At 38.0% G+C, this 24,685-nt stretch overlaps 1 protein-coding gene across 6 annotated transcripts in view; it reads right to left on the bottom strand.

The window, feature by feature from the left end:
- The window catches only part of SEMA5A (semaphorin 5A), a 326,582-nt gene that overhangs the window by 131,568 nt on the left and 170,329 nt on the right, over positions 1-24,685 (bottom strand). For all 6 annotated transcript variants that reach the window (XM_067291026.1, XM_067291025.1, XM_067291022.1 and 3 more), the window contains 4 exons: positions 23,046-23,108; positions 17,194-17,292; positions 15,706-15,919; positions 2,464-2,749 (listed from right to left, as the gene is read on the bottom strand). In XM_067291026.1, coding sequence (XP_067147127.1) covers positions 2,464-2,749; positions 15,706-15,919; positions 17,194-17,292; positions 23,046-23,108 — 662 coding nt within the window. The remainder of the gene's footprint in view (positions 1-2,463; positions 2,750-15,705; positions 15,920-17,193; positions 17,293-23,045; positions 23,109-24,685) is intronic.

The raw sequence follows: 24,685 nt of genomic DNA, 5'->3' as shown, positions 1-24,685 counted from the left end.
TCTTTTCCAAAATGTGAGATAAAGGGATGGAGAGTGAAGGTGGCAGAGAGTTACACAAATTTCCATTACAGGTAAAACTGGTGACAACTGATTCCCATGTCATTCTTTCTTTCTTTCTTTTTTTTTTTTGACCTCTGTAGTTTACACAGGGCTTTAGAAGACCTGCTACAGACACTCCAAATAGATGGAAAGAAGAAATAACCCCAGGGGATCAAATCTACCAACAACTGAAAAGACAGTAAGGCAATATGAATTTAATAGCAGGACAAAAGAACAATTTGTTTTCTAATGCTTGTCACTCCAAAACTAGAAGTTTCATGCTAACAATTACTGCAGAATCAGTTAACATTGGATTTGATAAAACCTTGCCTATACAAACTATCATTAAAAGGCAGTTCACTCATATTATTAACAATACCAATGCTTTCTTGAATTTCCTGAATTTCCTTAAAGGACTCATGTTTATAAATCTTCTGATGGTCTGAAAGAAACAAAATCAGCTTCATTAAGAAGCAGCAGTGATACTGCATTTAACAGTCAGCTACATTTAAATGGCGCTGGTTTTGCTATGACTCACAATCTCTGTTGACACAAATGCTGCGGGCATTTTTTCCCCACAAAGCAATTCACAGTATATTAAACAATCATTAGGGCACAATTTTATAAATAACCCAAAATAAAATCACTGCAATTCTGAAAACTTTGAGACTGAAGAACACTGAGTGTGGTTCAGTAATATCTGATGCTGTTACACCAACGGAAACGAGCATGTTATTCCCTCTGCTGGGAACCCATGGGACTTCATCATCAGGCTGCAGGACTGAAATGCAAATCATATGGGTAGTGCAGATCTCTGTGAACAGGTACTCAACATGGGGAAGCAATCCTAGCTCTACAACATTTCAGCAATCTCCAAAATTTTATTTGTAATATGTGATGACAGGAACAAATATAATTTTAATGGAGTTCTCCTTTGGGGAGAAGAGCGTTGCTGCCATTGCACGGCAGGAGCCTTGTGGATTTCCTGGAACAGAATCCTCCTGATCAAGGTTTCCTTGGCAGGAGAGCATCAGGGCTATTTTGAGTCCTCATGAAGGATTATGTTGAACATCAGCACGTCACCTGAGAAATCTGTGTCTTCTAAAACTCAAGCTAACTAGTAAAACAAACTAATGAAATCTTAAAAACCATTGAAAACTGCACTGAATTTTCCTGTCCCCAGTAGTTCCAAAGTCTCTACTATTCTTTTTGAAAAAGCAGCCCCTAGCTTCAATACATTGCTCATCAGGGTTAAGCTTATCATCCTCATCTTACAACTGGGGAACCTTCACCACCTGGTGCAACCAGTCACCCATTAGCCACGCTCATGGTCTGAGCTGCCTCTCTGTGGGCCAGGCTGCATCTGGAAGCCATTTAGATGCGGCAATACAGGACCGTACCAAAAGCAGGAGAAACTAGTTCATGCTCGCTGTCCAAACAACTTAGGGATCACAACTTGCTTGGATTAATTTATAACTGCTTCCACCTGGCTATATGGATATATCCTAATACACAGAAGGTAGGTATTCAGGTGCTTCTAGTGGTAGAAAGGGGACACTGATCTATGTTTCAGGTGCCCAAATACCTTTTTAAATTCTGGGCAAAACTGCTTTACACAGCGTGATACTGCAAGCAGGTAACAGAATCAGAAACCTAAATCTGAAACCCTGCTCATAATTGGCTGCTCTTACCAAGCAACATATGAACTGCAGTCATCACATTTTAAGTAATATTTCATCTCACTTCTGAGACACTTTGTGTCTTTTTTTCTAAAAATTAAGCTAATCCTGATACCAAGTTCAGAGTCTAGGAAGCTTTTATGTCCATCCACAATGCTTTAATGTTAATCAAATGTTAAATCTTAAGATTAAACTGTACATTTTAGAATTTTATCTTGTTGACATAACAGGTTCAACTGAAATTAGATTAAACACTGGGTTTGACTCTCAAACCCACACTAGGATATGTTGGGACTAATTCAGAATATTTAAGAGCACCTCTCATGCTCTTTTGAGTAAGGCGAGCATGACATGATTGAAATTATAGGATTGACATGATCAAATTACAATTATGATAATATTTCATAAATATATTATGTACTTATTTATAATAATACATGAAACGTATAATCATGTGTTTATAATAATGTATGAAAAAGATGACAAAATAGCCTTAAACACAACCATCTCCTTGCTGTAAGGAAAGATTAAGAATTCTTCCTTCTTTTGTATGCCAACAATTTAATGCAAAGCGTTTGGAACTGATACTTGTTCACAGAAGGACAGCGGACTGGAGAAAGCAGTTGTCTGAATTTATAACGTTTACTTTGTATCTTTCCCATCTACAGAAGGAGGCAGCTAAGAAGCTTTAGTTTTTACTGTCATAAATCATAAGAAAATAAAACATATCATGGAATTTACTTACACATTAGTGGTAAAAATCCCATAGATCAAGTCCAATTCTGGCAGGAAAAAAGTGCTCTGTAGTTCGTTATAGTAAAATGGAATTTCTCCAGGGCGAGAGCAGTTCAGACGAGCTTTCATGAAGGTAGTCCAAGTATCCTCCAGCACAAACTTGCCACCAATATCATTTTTACACACCCGAGCAGCACGAGAGAAGACTGTTTTCCCACAGTCATGCTCCACCGCATTCTCCCGGAAGAAGAAGTAGGTAAAGTTCCCAATATCATAAGACGACACAAAATTTGGCTCTGAAAATAGTCGAAGAAAAAATTATGCAGCGTGTCCCAGTGATATATGCGCTTGTATTAACATGAGAGTCAGATTCATCTTCAGGCATTCATATAACATAAGTGATTTATCTGCTGTGTTAATTTGTTTTTGCTTTGCCACCATCCCTTTATTTCAGATTATCAGAATAAACAACAACAACTGTGTGTGACTAAGTGTGCACTCAGTTGCTTAAATGAAAAGAGAGAGAGTTCTGAGCAGGCATTTGATGGTAAGGTAACCTCATTTTGGCCCTGTCATCTCACTTAAAACTTTTGATAGCTTTACAATATCTTCTTTCTTTTTTGAAAAAGATGAAAAAAAATGATGGTGATACTGGAGAAATTAGAGAACACCAAAAAAAAAAAAAAAAAAAAAGGTCCAGGAAAAGACAGACAGCATTTCCTAAAAGTAAAAACGGGAAACAATAGATAACAAGATGATAAGCTATTTCCCATAAGGATTACTAAAACTACAGAGTTCATGAGCTTAAGAGAGATTGACAACTTGGTAAGTTCTCAAATGAAAAACAAGATACATGGATCTGTAGAGAGGCAAAGGGGTCATTATAAAACACTGGTTCCCCTGAGAAACTAGTAAAATTTTGTTTTCATTCCCAAATTCTATTCTAAAGTGCAAAAACCCAGCAAACTAACCATTAACTAAACTAAACATTAATTACGTTTATCCACTGTGATGCAAAACACCAAAGGAATTTATTAGCAGAGGTAGGTGAACATGTTTTAACGGCACCATTTTATTGAAAAAGCTGCTGTAACTGAATCAAAATTTTTTCCTAGGAACACATCAAACATGTCAAAACTTTGGAGGGGAACTAGGTTACCAGCTTACCTAGTTTTCTGCATTGCTCCCCTCTCCCTCTGGTACACTGCTAGTCTCCAGGGCATCTTAGCTCCACAGCAGGCAACAAGGTGAACAGCTCCCTGGGGTATTTGAAGCTGAGCAGATAAGATAGCTCTCCTACTCCTTGCCACAACTTTCACTCATTTGCCTATTAACTGCTTCCTTGAGGTTGGTCTGCAACCCACCACATTTTCCCCAAACTCAGATCCCCAAGGGGATTTAACTGGAATTTGGCACCCAAAGGGCTTTGCAAGGAACCTTGCTGGTTTCCAGAGATCTCAGAAATTACACTGCACCTCTGTCTTAAAACCCAAAGGCAAAAGCATTTGACGAGCCTTGTGATGGCAATAAAGATAAAATCAGACTTATTAGTAATGGTTTCCCTAATTGAACCTCACCTCTTCATTCCACGTGCATGTAAAATTTTCATTACAATAGGAATTTTGTTCCAAAGGCTTCAAAAACCTTTCCACTTCATTATTAGAGCTTACAGAACTGTAGAAATAATTCTTAGTTGCTCATGAGTTCCCATTCTTTTAAATATATAAATGTAATACTGTTACACATATACACATTGAACACTGAAAGCACAGGAAGCTGAAATAAAAACCTTACTTTTTAACTTTGTTAAAATTTTCTTCTCTAAGAATGTGCTTCTACGCTGAATAGGTAACAGGGTAGAATGATACATGTTTTGGTGGCCCCTTTGTATGATTACAAGTATTAATGCTGAAATGACAAACATATGTTGCTAAAAAAATAACAACATTATATATCATCACCTTTAGGCTAGAGAGTTTTGGCAGGCATCAAATATTAATATAGATCAACAGACACTTGCATGCAAAGTTTTATTATTATTATTATTATTATAAACCCCAATTATGTTTCATTCATTCCCGAGAAATATCAGTGTTTTGAATTCTATGGAACAAATCTATTTATTTAAATAAAGCATACTAAAAGTAAAATCCTTTTAAGAATACCAGGCTAATGAGTAAAAGAACCCACTGCCTCTCATCATCCAACTTGAGTTTATGTCCATAACACATTTAGCCATTTTTCTCTTAATCTGTAATGTTTGTTACTTTTCTCCCTCACTCCAAGTAACATTCTTTTAGAATGTTTTCATACTCATTGAAGAAAGAAAAAGAATTCCCCAGTCTCAGTGTGACTCAGGCTACTTGTCCACAGTACTAAGGTTATGTGTTATTTAAAGCAATATTCACTAACAGTAGATGGAAAAAAACAAGCCACCTGAAGTAGCAAGAAAAAACAAGATTTTCCAACTGTCTTTGATGTTTCGTAGCCTAAAACCCTACTTGCTCTTTGAAAATAGCTCAAAAATATCTTGATTGAGCAAAAAAAAAAAAAACCTACTTATTGTGCAAACATTCACCATCAATTTGTTCCACCTACAAAAAAATTCTGCAGAACCATTAAGCACAGAGGCCCTGCCCCGGCATTCAGACCAGCTGATGCTTCTTCTCGTTGGTGGCCCACTGAAGTAAAAAGGTCTCTATATTGGCACAAGAAGATCTCACCTCAACGCCAAAAGCCCTACTGGAAGTACTCAAAGTGTGAAGAATTATGAATTATGGATAACATGTTCATGAACTGTAGAAATAAAATCATATGAAATGCATTCTGAATGTTTTTAGTGTTTTTTGATAATTCCATGTCAATCTTCCATAGTGCAATAATTTAAAATTGCACTGATAATCATAATACGTCTCAACAAAAGCTAGCACTGATTTCATTGATTCAAAACTGAGAAATGATATGTACATCTGCAAACACCTGTGTGCATGCTTCACTGATTACAAAAAGCTGAAAATGTGACCTGCTGTTGAAACTTGTGAGAGTTCTTTCCTTTTGCATGAAATGTAATAATCTCAGAGCTACTGTGGGGAATTCTGTGGATATTGGGGGATTATCATGTCACACTATTTATTTCACTTTCTCCTTGGGAAAAACAAACTGAATCACTTCAGAGTTCCAAGGAAGAAGGGAGATTCTTGTTTAGGAAAAAATAGTTCATATGTTTCCAAATACTGTGCCGTGAACTGGTGTTTGTTGACACGGAGGAGTTCTTCTCACAAACCTTTTTAATACAGGATACGAAGTGACTTTTGTTTCCTGCTGAATTTGCAGATAGCGCTGGAAGGGTAAATGCATTTAATTTGCGAATGATTATCATAATGAATGAATGCCATTGCAACAAGTGCAAGGATTCTGGTACGTGACAGCATGCCACCAGTACGGATCAACAGGAAAATGTTAATCTGTAGTAATGTCATCAGTACTGTGAATGACCTTTATAGGTATTTATATATTCTCTTTATTGACATGTTAGGCTTAGTAGACTCTCCCAAGTTAAATGAAACTGATAGAATACCTCTGGAATAAGATTCAACTCGTACCTAGAAACACTCTCCAAAACAGAAGCCTAAAAAATGGAAATCTAAGTGCCAAAAGTGCTAGTCAACTTTATTTTCTTTCACCTTACTAAAATTAATGAAGTCCATTCCCTATTTGGGTTTTGCCATCTCAATATTTCTTTTTTAAAGTGTGTTCATTAATGTAGCCCAGCTGTCGGAGAACAGTACAGATCTTGTTTCAGGGTGACCCAGCTATTGCTGCTCATAAATATGTACAGACAAATCTTAATCCTAGATTACATTTTTCCTCCAGCGTTAAACACATTTAAAGTAATATATAACTTGTAGTCATCATAGTTAAATCCATCCTCAGGAGCTGAAATGTGAAGTCCCAATACAAAACTGGTAGAAATCATTGCTTATTAATAGCTATTTTTCCTCTGTGTTTCATAATCACCTAAGACACATGCTTAAAATGCTAGTCTGGCATACCATAGCTGGGTACCAGCTATTTTGACTACTGTTTCTCCTGCAGTGTCTCAACTCTTCATAACTTTTTTACATTTTTTTCCTTTTTGCTAAATTGAAGATTTTATGGGTATGAAAGAGCAAGGGCTGCAAAACACTAAAAATGTGTATGCCAGACTTTTTTTTCATAATCTTCTCTTAATATTGCTGATAGATTCTAAAATATAATTCAGTATAATCATAAAAGTGGATGCACTCATTAGACTTTACATTTTACTGATGTACTCTAATAAATTCTGAAATGAAATTATTTCTTTTATGAAAAGTGGTTTTCTAAAATGGTATTAAAAAATTCCTTGTTTTATAATCCATTGTTTACTTCAGATAAATCTGTTTGGTTTTCAAGGTGAAGTGTTCTTACATGGCATAACATTTGGCAGTCTATCATATCATTTTGTTGATGCAAACTTGCCAGTGTTATAAATTCAGTAACAGGAATCATTCTCTATTCTGATCTAATACCTGCTGGAGTTCAGTGGACTTTGGGTCATCTGTATTCACTGGAGAGGCACCTTGAGCAGCAGCAGTGGGGCTGCGGAAATATAGAGGACTATCTCCATTCACTCACAACCTCCAGAGGTATGTGCTGTACGGATCCATCAAAAGAGGCAGAAGTTTGAATGCTTACTATGGATTCAGAATCCATAGCAAAAACCCAGCTATGATGACTCACCCATTTTTCCTCAAACATTTTGACTGCCATTTCTTTTTCCTCTCTGATCTAGTTTTCTGAGGGAAGGGGACAATCAAAGGACTTACCCTACAGACCTGGGCCTCAGGTAAGCAAAAATAGAATAGGGTCTGCCCTCACAAAACTCCTAATCTTTTCAGAAAGAAAAGGGGGACCTTGCTTTTTTACCTGGTATAGATGAGAAGCAGAAATGTCACCGTACTTTCCTTCATGGGAAGTGGTGCCCATCTACCATTTTAAATGGATGAGGAAGGGGTATGAAGATGCTTTGTAATAACTTAGTCTGGCCTTGGACGAAAGAAGTTAGGGGGAGGTCCCTCCATCTTGCTGCAGCCTACTTCTCTTTTACTCTGTCATTGCCATCTAGGGAAAGATGTACAGCTTTGAAAAAAAAACAAAAAAACCCCCACACAACTGCTCAATCTTTGGCTTTGGTAGGTCCAGTGGAGAATCCTAAGGATGGATTTCAAAAACACTAGGCATTTCCATCCAATTTTAGGCTGCTGGTAAAGACGACAATACACACAAAGAAAGAGAGTCAAGCTTACAGGTAACATAACTAAAGAAAAGTAATTATTTATCTTCTTGCAAAATAAGCAACAACTGGTAGCATATGCTTTGCATATTCTCAGTCAGGTCTCTTATCTGAAAGCAAAAGACAAAATTGCACATTACAATAACACACTATTTTTGAGTTACGTAAAATATTACATAATAAGAAAACCTTGCCTCAGGTAATTACAGGGCTTTTCATTAAAAAAAAAAAAAAAGGATAACCCTGAATTATTACAACCATTTCCATTAAACCTTAAAAGCAAAAGTGAAAGGATTAATCTTGTTCTTAGCTGATAATTTCTCTCCACACATCCAGCTACCAGCAGGAGTTATAATAAAAGTGCGCTAACAAACCGTAATCAGAAATGGATTCAGAGCTGTATTAAATCTCTCTAACCAAGCCATCACTGTGAGAATTGTACCATTACTTGCAGATCCTGAAGGTATATGTCAAATATTTTTAAAAATGCTCTCAAAAAAATTGTTGAAGGTGTCTAAGAACCAAATACTTAGAGCAGCAAGAGGGAAAAGTGAAAAAATTATGTCTACCAGCAGAGCAGAACATTCCAAACGTTCCTACACTCTTCTCAACTGGAGAACTTTCTAATCTGCACGAGGGTGCCCCCCCCCCCTTTTGGGGCTACATATGTTACAAGATCACATTTTAATCATCTATGGTCTACCCATAGTGGCTAGACATTTAGAATGAACTTTTTATTTATTTAACATGTTTCAAGAGCATCTGCTGTTATAAGTCTAAGACTAGGAAACCAACAAAATATATTTCAGAATAGCTAGAGACCCAAGCAGCCTTAATATGTAATTGTAAGCAAAAGAATCTGGCAAAGAATGAAACCAAATGTCCCAATGTTTCTCAGTATGATGAAATAGAAAGGTAATAATTGGAATTTAATTTTTTTCTTTAATCTGTTTTGCCCTTTCATAGTCTGAACAAAGCAAAAAAACCCTTGTAGACTGAAAAAAACTTTGACAATGAGGCATGCATTCAAACACTCATTGGTTTAAGGAGTTGAATTAAAAGGAGAAATACCACTACTACCTGTAAATGTCGGAATAGAGAAAAAGTTTCCAAGTATAAGCAATAAAGCTTTTCCTTTCAATCTGAACCCTCTGGAGTTGGTGGAATACAAATATAACTGTTTATTCTATAGACCAAACAATGACAAATTCTGTCCCTATTGCATCTTGTAGATCAACTCCAAAACAAAGCCCAACGAGAAGAACACTAAAATAGTCAGCTCTGGATATGATAAAATTGTGTTATGTTGAGAGTTAGACTTAAATAAACAGCATGCTAGCTGTAAATCAAGTGTATTTTTTATTAATGAAAGATTTATTTTATTTGCTATCACTTAATATCTTCTAAAGCAGACTGCCAAGACAGACTACTCATTTTATGAAATACTACTAAGGTGATTTTAACGTGTTCTAGCAACATGCTGCCCTTTACTAATCTGAGCAGTTGGCTGAAGCTCAAGGCCTTCCTGATTGTTCTGGTCAAGGAGAAGAAATGAACAGAAGGGCTGTCTACTTCAGATGTAATGTGTGCTGTATGACCTCAAATCATTTCTCTCAAACACAGAAGATGACAGACTCACAGAGAAAGGGTAGATAGCAGAACCACATACGGACAACACATCTCAAAAAATAAGTTACTGGTAAGCAGCCTCTCTACTTTCTTCAAGTCTTAATCTGTATCTAAATCTACATTTATTCATGTGGGTAACTTCAAGCATTACTTCTTTCTGTATGTGGAAAAAGAGAATGCCAAATCAGGATATCATAAGAGGGAGAGGTGGTTTCTCCTTTTCACACTTTCAAATTTCACATCATGCAGCCAGCTGCTTGTCTGCACCAGTTGCTAACTGGTTGGGACAAAAGGTTCCTTTCAGATGAGAATAGCGACAGCATTACAGAGTACTGACAGGGTTGGAAAGAAATATAGGATAGTACGGTGACTTCAGTGTCAGCTGATAAATTGCTAGTGAGCAAGCAGATCTGTAAATTGCTGAACTATGGTGAACTCTCAGGTCCTATCACTGAGACAGGAAACTACAGGCCAGCCAGCCTCACCTCCATCCCTGGAAAGGTGATGGAGCAGCTCATCCTGGAGGCCATCTCCAAGCATGTGGAGGAAAAGAAGGTGATCAGGAGTAGTCAGCATGGATTCACCAAGGGGAAATCATGCCTAACCAATCTGAGAGCCTTCTCTGATGGAATGACTGGCTGGGCAGATGAGGGGAGAGCAGTGGATGTTGTCTACCTAGACTTCAGCAAGGCTTTTGACACTGTCTCCCATAACATCCTCATAGGGAAGCTCAGGAAGTGTGGGCTAGATGAGTGGACAGTGAGGTGGATTGAGAACTGGCTGAACGGCAGAGCTCAGAGGGTTGTGATCAGCAGCACAGTGTCTAGCTGGAGGCCTGTAGCTAGCGGTGTCCCCCAGGGGTCAGTACTGGGTCCAGTCTTGTTCAACTTCTTCATCAATGACCTGGATGAAGATACAGAGTGCACCCTCAGCAAGTTTGCTGAGGATACCAAAATGGGAGGAGTGGCTGATACGCCAGAGGGCTGTGCTGCCATTCAGAGAGACTTGGACAGGCTGGAGAGGTGGGCGGAGAGGAACCTCCTGAAGTTCAACAAAGGCAAGTGCAGGGTCCTGCACCTGGGGAGGAATAACGCCATGCACCAGTACAGGTTGGGGGCTGACCTGCTGGAAAGCAGCCCTGCAGAGAAGGACCTGGGAGTGCTGGTGGACACCAAGTTAAGCATGAGGCAGCAATGTGCCCTTGTGGCCAAGAAGGCCAATGGTATGCTGGGGTGCATCAGGAAGAGTGTTGCCAGCAGGTCGAGGGAGGTGATTCTCCCCCTCTACTCAGCCCTGCTGAGGCCACATCTGGAGTACTGTGTATTCCAGTTCTAGGCTCCCCAGTACAAGAGGGATGTGGCACTACTGGAGAGAGTCCAGCAGAGATGGCTAAGAAGATGATTAGGGGACTGGAGCATCTTTCCTGTGAGGAAAGGCAGAGACAGCTGGGCCTGTTTAGCCTGGAGAAGAGAAGACTGAGAGGAGATCTTATCAATGTATACAAATATCTAAAGGGAGGGTGTCAAGACTCTTTTCAGTGGTGCCCAGTGACAGGACAAGAGGCAACAGGCACAAACTGAAACACAGGAAGTTCCATCTGAATATGAGGAAAAACTTCTTCACTGTGAGGGTGACAGAGCACTGGAACAGGCTGCCCAGAGAGGTTGTGGAGTCTCCTTCTCTGGAGATATTCAAAACCCGCCTGGATGTGATCCTGTGCAACAAGCTGTAGGTGACCCTCCTTGAGCAGGGGGGTTGGACTTAGACGATCTCCAGAGGCCCCTTCCAACCTCAACCGTTCTGTGATTCTGTGACAGTCTGGTCCTTCAACCACATATCCTTACGGAGACAAGCAGAATCTCTATGGTGATAACAGTGGTCAAAAATCTTGTCACTGCATTTGGTCAGCTGCATTCAGTGTTGTCTGTAGGAGCACCAGGAAGACAAAAATAGGATCTGTGAATAGAGCATTAATTTCTTTTTGTAGGAGAGGAAGGAAGTGCTGAGGTAAAAATTGTCAAACGCATTCAGAAATAATGAAGAACAAATAGTTTACTGTTCTTAATTAAAAGAGAGTAAATCTGATACCTGCCTCCGTACACTTTCTCCCCCCCATCACTAAGGAAGGCATGACTCTTTACATTCCAAAAATTTACAAATCAGAAACAACTTTTAAGAGGTGGGCAGACAGCCGTAACAACTGGTCAAGTGTTCTGTCCATCATTGAAATTGACAAAACAGACAAAATTCAATCAAGTCAGAACTTTAATACTGTGAGCAGGTTACCTAGTGGGTGAATAAGCAGCATATTCAGAAGCCCTCTAAAGTGGCTCTACAATAGCTTGCTCCAATCAACAACAGGACATCTGTGTTTGCTCAGTGTTGCTGTGCTGTCCACTTACCAATTTGGATCAGTGCTACATCAGGATCTGGGTACTCCCCATATGACCGTGTCATTGAACTTTCCTTTTTCCTTTCAGTTATACTCTCCCAGTATATTCTTGCAGTTTAATTTTACATGCATTTTGAATAATTCATATTTTTATCCAAGTTATCCCAACTCCTCATCACACCAGATAATTGAGTGTTGAGTGCATCACAAAAATGATTATACAGAAATGAAAGTTAAATGACTCAAAAAGTTCAGTACAAGTTCATGCCCTGCTAAGGTTAAGCACCTGATGAGAATGGTGCGCAGTAATGTATGCTGAAAACACTGCTTACTTACCTATTCAGCTGCCATGGATTACTTCCAAACCCATCAAGCGTCCAACAGAAGGCAGGAACTGACAATAAATACATGACTCTGGCTAATCCAGAATGAACTTGGAGGCTCGGCCAGGTCAGCAATCCAAATTTATTCTACTTCTGATCTTTGTGATTCCAAGAGCTGAAACTTCAACATGGTACACAAGCTCAAGCCCCAGCCCTATGATACAACAGCTCCATTTTCCCTTCCCACTGCACATACCCTGGTTCCAGTGACTACCGACCTTCTGACAATTAAGATTAGGAACAAGATTTCTTCTATGGTGAAGCCTCAGAGCCTCCCATGTGAAGGTCCTTCACTGCAAGACATGGCGAGTGGTGACAGCAGATCTCCAAAGTATGTGGGCATGTTCCTTCGGTCAGACTGAAGGCTTTCAAAATCCCTCAATGCACTAAGAGAGAACTCCCCTAGCCGTTAAGACAAGGGTGTCTTTATTTACCAGCAATAAAGCATGGAACAAGATAGTTGACTGAGTTTTAGAATATTGCCGTCACCTGCAGAGACCATTTGAGTCAGTACAAAGTTATTCACAGAGTAGCATATCTAATGGAAAAAAATCTATGCCTCTGAGGGAAACACGTATGAAAAAGCACACCATACTCCAAACTGTAAATATTCACAGGCAGACATGCACACACACCCCAGCAACAAAGCTCAATTAAAGGAACTGTCAGCTACTGCTGCCTAATGGGTATTGAATAGGACGCTCCCACACCAACTGATGCAACTGCCTTATTTTTCTTGCAGAATTATTCATGTTACTTTCTCCCTGAAAGTTAGCAAGAGTCTTCAGTTCAATCCAAGCACTGAAAAACTAATGCAGTTTCTTGGCAGAAGTTGAGTCCTATATGAGCAGGCAAGCAGACATAAAAAGAGATGAAGCTACCCCAGAAGACATCTCCCTTCCCCTTCATGAAGGTAACTGGCCTGCTTCCAGCCTTTTATTGGATTTGCTTGAACTAGCTCCAATTACAAAACTCATCTTGTTTTTCCTCCCAAAGATAAAACCCACACTTTCCTGGCAACTTAATTCTAAACACTTTTGAGGCAGGAGAATGAGCTTTAACAGAGAATTTACAGATGCAGCTGAAGCTTTTAACAGACAAAATGTAAATATAGGCAATGTGATAAATTAGAGCAGTTTTGAGGTAGGAGGGGGGTAGGAATGTTATTGTGCCCTTTGACAGAAGACATATCCAGTTAAAATGAAAACTCTGCGTAAAGGGTATTTTCCCTGTGAAAAGAGTACCCAGGTGCAGCACAGCAATTAATTCCAATACCACAGCTGTGTGGATAAATGCTGCCTGAACAGGGACACCTATACAATGAGTCCATATATGTGGACTGAAATATTTAACATAAAGTCTGTCACTGACCCTAATGTTCTGAAGTTGGAAGGGTTTTATACATGTACCAAATTCAAATCTGAGAATAATCCCATCATAAAATGAAATGCACTACAGCAGCAGGGCCTGATGGTCACTGTGGTGTCACTTAGCATGAGCTATAAAATATGATTTTTTTCTAGTGGGACAAGCATGGTGCAAATTATAATGTACATAATTTTACATTATTATGCTAAACAGTAATTTTCATTTTAGAAGAATCTGAATCTTTTTTTCTCTGCAATACATAAATTAATTGGCAAGTGGTCGTTATATACCAGTAAAACCTGTCAGTTTACTGCTTCTCCCAGCTGGAAATCTCCATCAGGTGATTAATATCCATGACACAGGAGGGCATGGCTACAGTATGACTACGATAAGTGTTACAGATTAGTCCCCTTTCTTCAGCTACAATAAGCTTCAAAAATGCTAGTCTGTCATTTAAGCAGCTTGAAAGCACAACCTTTTTTTTTTTGCTTGTCAAGACTGGGACCTATAGAGAAAGCCATGAGAATTCAGTCTATTTTAAACTGTTTACTTTTTGCCTTAGGTTTCCAAAGGATTCAACTAAAGAACATTCAAGGCAAGCTACTGCTCCTGGCTGACTCAGCTCTTCCACGTACCACACCTGAGAGAGACTGTATGGTTCATCCGTATGCTTGCAAACACAACTTATATATTTAAGTTTGCATTTCTACAAACTGCAGCTATATTTACATTTTGTTTCACAATAATGTAAACACTGAGCCTTCACTGAGAGCAACAGTTCTGTCAGCTAAGCTCCTAAAACTAAAGGTCCCACACTGTTTCATTTCAAATCTTCATATAGTTGTATTTGTTCATGTATTTGCAAACCTGCTGCACACTCTTGCTCTGGATTAAGGATTTGGAATACTAATCAGAGGCTTGTACTTGTCTTCATTGAAAGTACACTTCAGTAGGAAGGCTGCCATGTATTTTTTGATATATTTAATGGCTCATATAAGGTCTCCTTGGTGGTTTCCTATTTGTCAAAGCACCAAACAGTTCCCTAGGTTTTTCTTATTTCATCTATTTAAACATTTCCTGACAAGGGTAGAATCACATAAGCCTGCAGATACTATATATATACTCATTTAACTGATATAACAGTTTTATTAAACTTGGTTTTGTTAAATTTAAGATGATTAACTCTTGTAAAATAATATATAAAAATGGGAGACATGATGGCCAACGTTCTATAATCAGCATAAAATTAATAAGACATCCTAAATACACCTTTGGGGCTTGTATTCTAGGTTGTCCACCACCTTCCAGCAATATTTATAATTAAACTCTGCAAAAAGCATTATGAAGGAGAACTTAAAAGTAATCAGTTTGCAGGTTCTTAGGCTATAAAAGGTTCACTTCTGAACATTTTTTACCTGGCAAGTGTCATAATATTTCTGACAAAAAATATGTACATTTTGCTCCTTGATAAAGAAGCCAGTGTTGAGTCCATTGCTGCTTCACAAACTGAATTTCCAAACCACTATGGCTGTAATTGATCCATGATGTCTTGGAAGACATGAGGGAAGAAATGTGGATGGATGACTATTAAAGTGGTAGCTTCCGACCCATAGCATGCGTTCAGTTTTATTCTTCAAGGAACTATTAATACAAAAATCCCACAACTTTTGAAGTTAACTATTACATCTACATTGGCAGCTAATATCCCTTTGGGGCCAAAATGATGCATACCTTATACATGTGTTCATGCAACTTCTACATGTGGCCCATGAACCTAATGGGACTGCTCATATGGCTAAAGACAAACCTGCTGTCATACATATGTTCATGTATGCAGTTTCTATGAACTGTGAGAGTAATGAGAAATGTATTCGTAGTTACATGTGCAAAAAGGAAATATAGGCGGCTTCCCTTAAAAAAATATCCTGCATCAAAGTACAGAAAACTACATCATGTATGATTGCTGGCTTTTACACCACAGTAATTCTAATAGTAATACAGCAATAATTATACTAGCAAATTCGAAAATGTACTATGCAAAATAATCTTAAAAGGAGAAAATAATATTCCAACAACATTCACATTCTCAGGATGAGTTTTCAAGAAAATGAATCAGGCAAACCTAGGTCAAAAAATACATGAGCCTCATGGTTTAGCAGTACTCACCATTCAGCCACTTGGAATTGTACTGTGCAGTGCGGAGAGGAGGAAGGGCCCCCAAACTGCGATAAATGGCAGGATCCCTTCCTGGAAAATCCATGGCTGTAGCAGCATATAACTCCCCACTGGAAGTGAGAAGAGCAGTGGAGTTGTGTTGAGGACTGTACGGACAACGAGCCATGCCACTGATTTGGTCATGTATCTCTGTCAAGTTACTTAACTGTAAAAGAGAGAGAAAAAGGAATTTAAATGACATGAAGATTATAATTTCAGACAAGACGCATCAGTCTGGTCAAAATCCTATCATAAATACCTATAATCTGCTTTGGTATTGTGTGACAGTAATGAGCTGACCTTTACATCTATCTGAAACTATCTGGTACAGAAGGTTTTACTGTAATGCTGTCTGATCTCCCTTTTGCACTTTGGGTGGAGAAAACACATAAGTTAATCACTAGTTACCATGCCTAAAATGTTTTGCATTAGAAGCAACTCAACAATTAATGATCTAAACTGATGGTATTAATAATATCAAAGTGTATATGTTTTGACAGTAGCCTGGCTCTGAGGCTTACTATTCTCTGACAAACAGAAACCAAAATCTATATGCATGGTTACAGTTTTTTATCTTAAAACCCCCTGACCTGTCAGAATCAACTAAGGAATTCACCATAGCAATTGGTAAAAATTCTCTTATTTGTTTTGCTGTTGTCTTCTAGGAAAGAACCACAAATGAAGAATGAGATTAAAAAAAATAAGCTTTCCAATTCAGTGGAACTATTTGTCTGACTTACTTTCAGTACTCAAAAAAATTCAAACTACGGTATGATGCTAATATGTTATTTGGAAATAAAGATGCAATAAGATTAAATATAATAAATGTGCCAAGGAGTTTTTTACTGATAGTCATATTTTCCATATTTAAACTCCTCCCCACTCCTGAAATAAACAGTTAACATAGTCCAAACAGTGATGTTTTGGTTTGTATTATGACTATCATTGATCCTTAATGGACTATCTTTCACAGATAAATATAATGTACAAAAAGGGCTGCTTTTAGAAGCAGAATGATAGATTTTCTCAGTGAAGGTTTCTCATTCCCACCAGTCAGAAATCAGTAGTACTGATACTCTTCCCCAGAATTACGCATACAGAGTTTGCAGCTACCCAGCTAGTTTTTAGAACTAAATTTGTTGATATCAGCTCAACTTGGCAGAGGGACAGAAGTTGCAGAAATATTTAAGTCTCATGAAAATCGGCACGTGGAAGGAAGTGAGTTGCTGAGATCTGTGCCCTCTCCCCCAGCTGAGGAAAAGACTGCAAAAATTGCTCACCAGTTAATTTGCGTCCCTGGCCTGCCACTAGCCAAATCAGCCTTTTATGCTTGCCAATCAACCTGCAAACAGCCTGGACCCAACCACAGCATGTCCTGCCTTGTAATCAGCTGGTCCTGAACACAGACTTGACTTATGGGGGGAAACGTTTAACTCGTACCGTCCGGTTAGTGCAGATGGGAGTGAACGCGTTGGTCCCACAGGTGAAGAGGTGGTTGCCTCCAACGAGAAGCACTCGAATATAGTTCTGGCATTCTTCCTGCCATGCAGAAAAGAAACCACATATTCAGGGATACTTTAAAGGAGAAGGGAGATCAATCACAACCTGCTTTTCACAGCTTTGTGTCCACACATGAAAATTCACATGAGAAAGTCTCAAGCTTAATCAAGGTGTTATCAATCACGACATATAGAGATTTCCTAATGACAATGCAGGCATCTATTAATCCGTGCAAAAAAGTTCTTAATGGGATGACAATAAACCTCTTCAGTACTGAAGAGATCTTCTAAATGTATATTTCAAATGTTTAGCTATACTCTGAAGTAACATACACAGCCTAAACAATACACTGATGCCTCAAGAGATCATACGGCTGTTTTCTAAGGCAGGCCAAGGGAGGAAGTTTGGAGGAAGACAGGAGAAAGAACAGCTTGTCACTAACAGGAGTAAGTTGAAACTGTTACAAATAAACTTTTAGAGAAGATGTCCAGTTGCAGATCTATCACTACTAGTTTCACAATTTGTCCAATACATTACAAGCATACTGAATTACATCCAGGACATACACATTTCTATAAATCTGAAGTTTCTCAAGAAAGCCTCCAAAATTTCACCACCTCAATACATATAAGCTCACCCCTGAGGAATGATCTTGCACAGTTTTTGCCCCATTACAATGTGAAGTCTTTATGAGGTTAATTTGTCTCATTTCAGAAGCTGGACACTAACAGCAATATCTAGTGATTATTCAGACAGAGAGCTTCCTTCTGGAATACTAAAAATCTCTCCAAATTGTATACAGGAAAGATGCAAACACTCCTCCTGAAAAAACAAAGCCTCTATCTCATAAAATAAAGAAAAATAACAATACTCTTGAAAAGAAAAACTTGTTGCCCTTCCCTTAAGTGCTTTGCTAAAATTCTTTCTAACATTTATTCACAAGACAGTCTCAGATAAAGCATTAAAAAATTTGTGAAAATTCAGCTACATGATTCTAACTGATATTAAGTGGAATCATGCAACTAAATCCACATAACTGTAGTAGGGCAGAAGCCCCTTTATTCGTCTACAGTTATATTAAATGAATTTTTTGTGTATCTTGCAAATAGACTCTAATCCTGGAAAACAAGAAAATAATCCTGAATAAATTGAACATGCAAAAATAGACTGCAAAGCAAGATGGGCAAAATACTTTTAAGATCTCTGAGAGAACTCTCAGAATTTATCTATACTTTTCCTTATACAAAATTTTCAAAAAATCTAAAAAAACCCCTATCTTCTCTTCATGACAACAAACCATTGGTATTAGTCTCCCATGAAAATGTAGCTTTCCAACTCTTCTCTTTGAGCCTTGAAGGTGAGTTTCAAACACCTTAGAATTAAGATTTTATCCCCACTGGATAAAAATACAGTGTCTTTATCTGGAATCTACCAAAATTGTCATCTTAATATTCTTTCAACCAAACAGAAGCTAATACACTACCATATAACAGAATTTGGTAGTGTAAAAAAAGCCTTTTAAGAAGTGATTATTTCATTTCTAGACACCTTCCTTGATGTCGGTAGTTTTAACTACACGAGAAAGGAATGCAGGTTTTGCCTTTTTTGTGAGAAGGATAGTCAAGGACATTTGTGTAAAATAATATAATATTTTATTTTTTGAGTTTTTGCCATCCTGCTGCCCTTTGCAGCAAGCCATGGAATGTAAGTGTAGGAAAAATAAGTGGGTTCTGGCATTGCAATGCAGCCAATCTCTCCTCCTCATATTCCAGAGATCACTGAAACACTGCCTTTGCAAAATTTGCAAAATTAGTTGCACACTGGTCACCCACTCTTTCTGTTCAAAAATAATGTTCATTTTTTGAACACTGACATTCCTGGGATTCACAAGATTCTGCTGTGTTCCCAAGTTCTGAGACAACTTTGCAACAATTCACGGTGCAGTGTAAATAATACATCTCGCGTCAAATTTGTTATAGTATAACAAAATCAAAATGCAAAGAATTACTTTTATAATCAGATATTTTCTTCATACAGCAAATGCACAATGAAACAAAACAAAATAAACAAAAAGCCACGAATGAAACAATCGCCACCCAAAAACATACTGAAAAAGCATCCAGTTACTTATTCATCTGAATTGTTCAGAGTCAGTTTTCTAGCTCTGGAGTCAAGCTCAGCTGTGCTGCTTCACTTTTTGGATATATAAAAAACAAGTTTGTGCCATAAAAGTAGCATTTGTGAATTCAATAGACTTCAAAAGCAAAGGTTTTTCAGAGCGAAGGGTGGTGCTATGTTTGGTGGCCATCTTCTCTGTAGTCTTACTCTGCATCTGATCTTGACCCCATTGCCCTATTCCCCTAGAAAAACACCTCTGAAAGGAAGAAATTCAATAAGCAAGCACTGTCTACTTTTATATTAGCATACCTGAAACAAAATACAACAATTTAAAACAATTCAGCAGTGTTGTTAGGCTAGTTTACTACTTAAGTTTAATACCAACTTGACAACTGTAGGACAATCTGGTTATCTGTTGGCAGCAGTTTGTTGTACAGGCTAACATTTTAAATATATCTACATTTTTTAATATATTTTATAAAAAGTTTAGGTGTTAATACACACAGCGATTAGAATCTTAAATAAGCAAAGGGAAAAAGACTTTGCTACAATTTATTTTTCCAATCTCTCTTTGGTTTACTCTACTTTTTGCCTTATGTACTTATATTTTTCCTTTGTAATAGTTCCTACCACAAGTGCCAGCCCAAATGGTCAAATTTATTCTCTTAGATGTGTATGATGTTTTAGACTTCTAAACACTAACACATGCTGACCACAAGGATATCATTGTGTCTGTCTCTCTCCTTGATCCACCAGTTATTTTAAGCAACTGCTTATGGTGGATAAATGCATGAAGTTTAAGTAACAAATAACAGCCTTTGAAGGTCAAGTGTGCATCACACTGTCAAATGTGACAGATGTCTCTATATATTCTCCTCTCCAACTCTTTTCCCTCCTTGGCTTCTAAAGCACAAACCTCAGAATGGCAACTACTGATAACAGCTAGAGGCAAAAATTCAGTGCAGCTTCTTTCTGAACAACAACAAAAACAACAACAGCAACAAAAAGGTTGTATTTAACTGACCATTATCCAAAAACTACTAGGGCTGGTTCAGAGCTTCTGATTTCAGGGCATTCGATCAGTAAACTGACTTTTAGTTTTGCTACCTGAATTCACTGCCCCTACACTGGTCTGTGGGCAGAAGAGGCAGGATTTGGATGAATTGCTTAGCCACAGTCATCATTGTAATTTCAGCAGCCTGCCCAGTTTGGGCTGGACCTCTTTATATGACAACAGAGCCGGAAGCCATCCTTCTGGTATCAGTAACTGCAATTGTCTCCCAGGGAATTTGCCCTGCAGACAAACAATTAACTCAAGCACTGGAGCATACTCCTCCTGAGCTGATAATTCCCGATTTTTCCCAAAGGAAGGCTGGTTTGACTAGAAAGAGGAAGCACGTCACAGATAAGGTGTTCTGCTCATCTTCATGTACAAGTTCTCCTTATACAGACAGCATGGCTCTTAAGAAGCATATCCTATGTCATTAGCTTGCTTTAATCTTGGACATAAGGCAATAAAAGACAGAAACATCTTCAGGCTAGTCTTTCTCTGCTCTAAATTTATCCTTTTATTTTAACCTTGATCACCTCAGTGAAAGCAAAAGAGAATGAAAAAAAATCAAAGAAAAAGATAGTTGACCATCTATCTGGGTCAGTGGCCTCCTTTAATATCCCTGTGCTCTCCAGCAATTCCCACATGAGGCTTTCAGGCAGCGTAGTTCTTAGCAGAGTACGCCCACTAAGAAAAACCCTACTCTAACAATAAGCAAATACCTATTTCCTCCCAGGACTACCTTTGGATACAAGGAGATCTAAAGGGTTGTACTTCTCTTCTGGATGTGAATGAGGAACAAGGCTATGGATTCAAATCAAACACTGAATCTTTATCCAGTACTAAGAAACAATATTAGAGGTCTTTATTAGAAAAGCGTATGTACTATTGTACTATTGTAGAGCAGCTGTGACAACAGCGACAGTATGTTGTGAAACCATTCATTATTTCTTTGAAAGGGTGTGATAAGCATGAATGAAAAGCTGTACTTATGTACTACACTACTAAGGTCCATTCTTACACACATTTCATGAGTGTTAAGTATTTCTCCTAGCAAAATTATTTAATAGAAATATATGCTTCTACATTGTTGAATTGAATCTGGATATTAAATCACAAACAGTACTGTCAACATAATATTCAAAGTAGACTAGTATACTCTCAAATTTACTGTTACTTTCATCCATCATGTTAGATCACAGACACTGCACTGTGACTATCAGACATGACCTGAATGTTATTCTCAAAGCTTTAAACTTCAAAAATAATGTAGTAAAACAGAGGCATAAACTTTTATCTGAAATTGTCTTCTAGAGTTACAAATCTTTAAGTAAAATCTCACTCATTCCTTTTTTTTTAGCTACTGTTAATACACCTAGCAAATCCTGCATGCTAATGTGTAGTGACCAATAGCTCCTATATAACTGTTCACCAAACTGCGACAGGAACAGAGGGAAAGGAGAAGGACAAAAAAGGCACCTCCATCCTTAATGCCCTTTCCCAGGATTGTAAAACCATTTCTCCAGTGAAAAGTGTTCCTTCATAAAGACAATCATCTTCCATACATGAAGCTTTACACTGAATATTCACTATACTTGCTTTTTCTTTTTCCAAATAATTCTGCCTTTTTCTCTCCTCAAAATATAACATGGTCATGTTTCACAAATTAAGCCTTCTTCTTCTTTATTCTCAAATGGAAATGGATAGGCCAAGGCTACAATGCAACATTATTTTCCAGCACTTGCTAAGAAAAGCTGGAAATTAACTGTTCGAAGGGAGAAGTTAAAAAGGCAATGTTTACAAGTATATAACAGACTATGCAGAATAGATCCCTGGTCTACTTGATGGTATAAGCATTTGGAATATATTTTTGAAGCTTGCATCTTTTGGGGTTTTGGGTATCAATAATGTATTCTGGCATGTTCTACTGAATGGGAATCTAGAAATCAAGGGTCCTGTTTTGTAGTTATTGCTCTTGACGTACTTCTGTGTTTCTCCTTTATGCTTTGACTCAATTAATTTTAATTATTAAGCAGCATAATAATTACTGCATGGATCTCTAACTGATTTCATAATTATTTTGATAACTAACTTCAGTTCAGAACAGCCACTGAAGAACACAGCATTAGTACAGTATCTATCTTCATATTGCACTTAAATTTGCTGTACAGAATAAAAGAAACTGTAGGTGGCCAAATAAGGATTTGGCTCTGAATACTAAAAATATGGCAAGTCCCATGTCTACAGAGTTAGTGAATTTCATGTTATTTTCGCCATAGCTTCAGTAAATATGAAGTACAAATGTTCCTAAAATTGCACCTAATACACAGAGAAATAAATGGAGGATTTAACAAAGGAATTACACAGTTCTCAATTGTGGATTTACAGCACCAAAAATGAAATGAGAATATATTTCCCTTACATACGACAGGCTCCAGAGTCAAAACATTGCTTTTTTTTTTTTTTTTTTGCTTACACATCAGTATCACGCTGCTTTTCTACAGACTTCTTCAGAAAGGAATGGGAGATAATAAGGATGCAAAAAGTAGAGGTGTATGCACTGAATTATACCTGCTACTAAAATACAAATTTTGTTTAAGCAGAGCAGCTGTCATGTGCTTACCTTTGATTTACCTTTACTGTAACAGGCTCTTTTAGTAGCTTCGTCACATTGCCACTCCACTGCCTGTAACCAACAGAAATTAGTTATAAATGCAGGGAACATAGAGAATTCGGAGATATCCAAGCCCACGCCTGAGCGATGTGCTTCAGGCATGCTTGCGACTAACCGGGGGTGATTCTAGTCACAATCGCCTTCTAAGCTTCTTCCCCTTAGAAAAGTAGTTTTGCTGTTGGTGGGTTTTCAGTGTCTTATCTGAAGCAAAGCTGGCGATCTCCATCTAGATCCACTCTACCTACCCCTACAGCAGCAATAATCACAATCACATTTGATACAGTTTAGCCTCATTTCTGAGCTGTCGCTCTTCTTCAACAGATTTCTGCCAGGACTGTAAGACGAGTTTGCATTACCACAGTTTCACCGCATGAGCTAAGTTCAATTATTTCCGTATTTAACATTCAACAGCTATGGATTAGGAACACTACGGTTCAGTGGAGCAGGTTGTATGCTTGGTGTTGATATCCCAATACAGGTACATATTTGACTGCCTGTATACACTGTGTGCGCAGTGTGTTTTAAACCAGCCTGCACTCTTTTGCCTTGATGGTGCACATCCATGCGTTCTTTGGGTGAAAATGCCACGAAGCATTTTACTTTTTATCAGGAAGACCTGAGATTTCTAAACTAGCCACTGTTGCCTAACAACTGAAACCACAGCTTTTCCACTTTTATTTACCAGGAAATTATGAAAGACAATTCATTCAGATATAATATAGGTAATTTTTTGTACCTGCCTTTTAATGAAGACTACATTAATAGCAAGCAGACTCTATAATTAATAGCAAGCAGACTCTGTAATTAATTTAAAAAAATATGGTGAAAGGCTGTTTAAACAAAAGGGAAAATGCCTATGCAGTACTCTAATTTGCTTTTCAACAAGCCCAAGACTGAGCTTTTTCATGTCAAGAAAAAAGCCTCATCAAACTAACACCATTACTTCTCTTCCTCCACCCAAAGCCTTCCCATCTAAAGCATTTGCTTTTGCAGACTAATGACTACAGCATACAGAGATACACTGAAAACTTCTGGAAGAATCCATGTGTGAATGACCATAACATTTATAACAAATTGCATCTAGCAGTGCGAAAAAAATCTCATACTGTGCTAGATAAAAGGCAACAATGGCTCAACTCTTTTGACCCTCATGCAAAAAGCAATTTATCTCCATAACGCAAAACACACAGCAAAAGGCTGCTCTTGACTGACCAGTGTCGGTTCCCAATTCAATCCAGTAGGACACACTGAATCTATATGTCCCATGGCATTTAATGCAAGTATCTGAGATTGAATATGTTATCTCTAAATTGAACTGAAGGTTCAAGTGCCTGGAGAAATGTGAGAGTTACCAGTAGGAGGTCAGAGGAGAAAGATTTACTGGAACATGGGTGCTTAAAATGCAGGTTTGAAGGAAAAGTTCATGCCAAAAACAAAATGAGAGAAATATGCCAAGCATGAACAGCAGTAACAAAGATAACAAAGATTGGATTGAAGATGAAATGTTTATCAATAAATTGGTTTTCAGTAACAAAATAGCCAGCTTTCATTTGGCTCAGAAGTCCAAGGTAAAACAGTAATTTGAAGGA

Source organism: Apteryx mantelli, chromosome 2, assembly GCF_036417845.1.
Source record: "Apteryx mantelli isolate bAptMan1 chromosome 2, bAptMan1.hap1, whole genome shotgun sequence".
Classification (NCBI taxonomy): Eukaryota; Metazoa; Chordata; class Aves; order Apterygiformes; family Apterygidae; genus Apteryx; species Apteryx mantelli.
The sequence above is the reverse complement of the archived record's forward strand: the minus strand, read 5'-3'. Positions and strand labels throughout refer to the sequence as shown.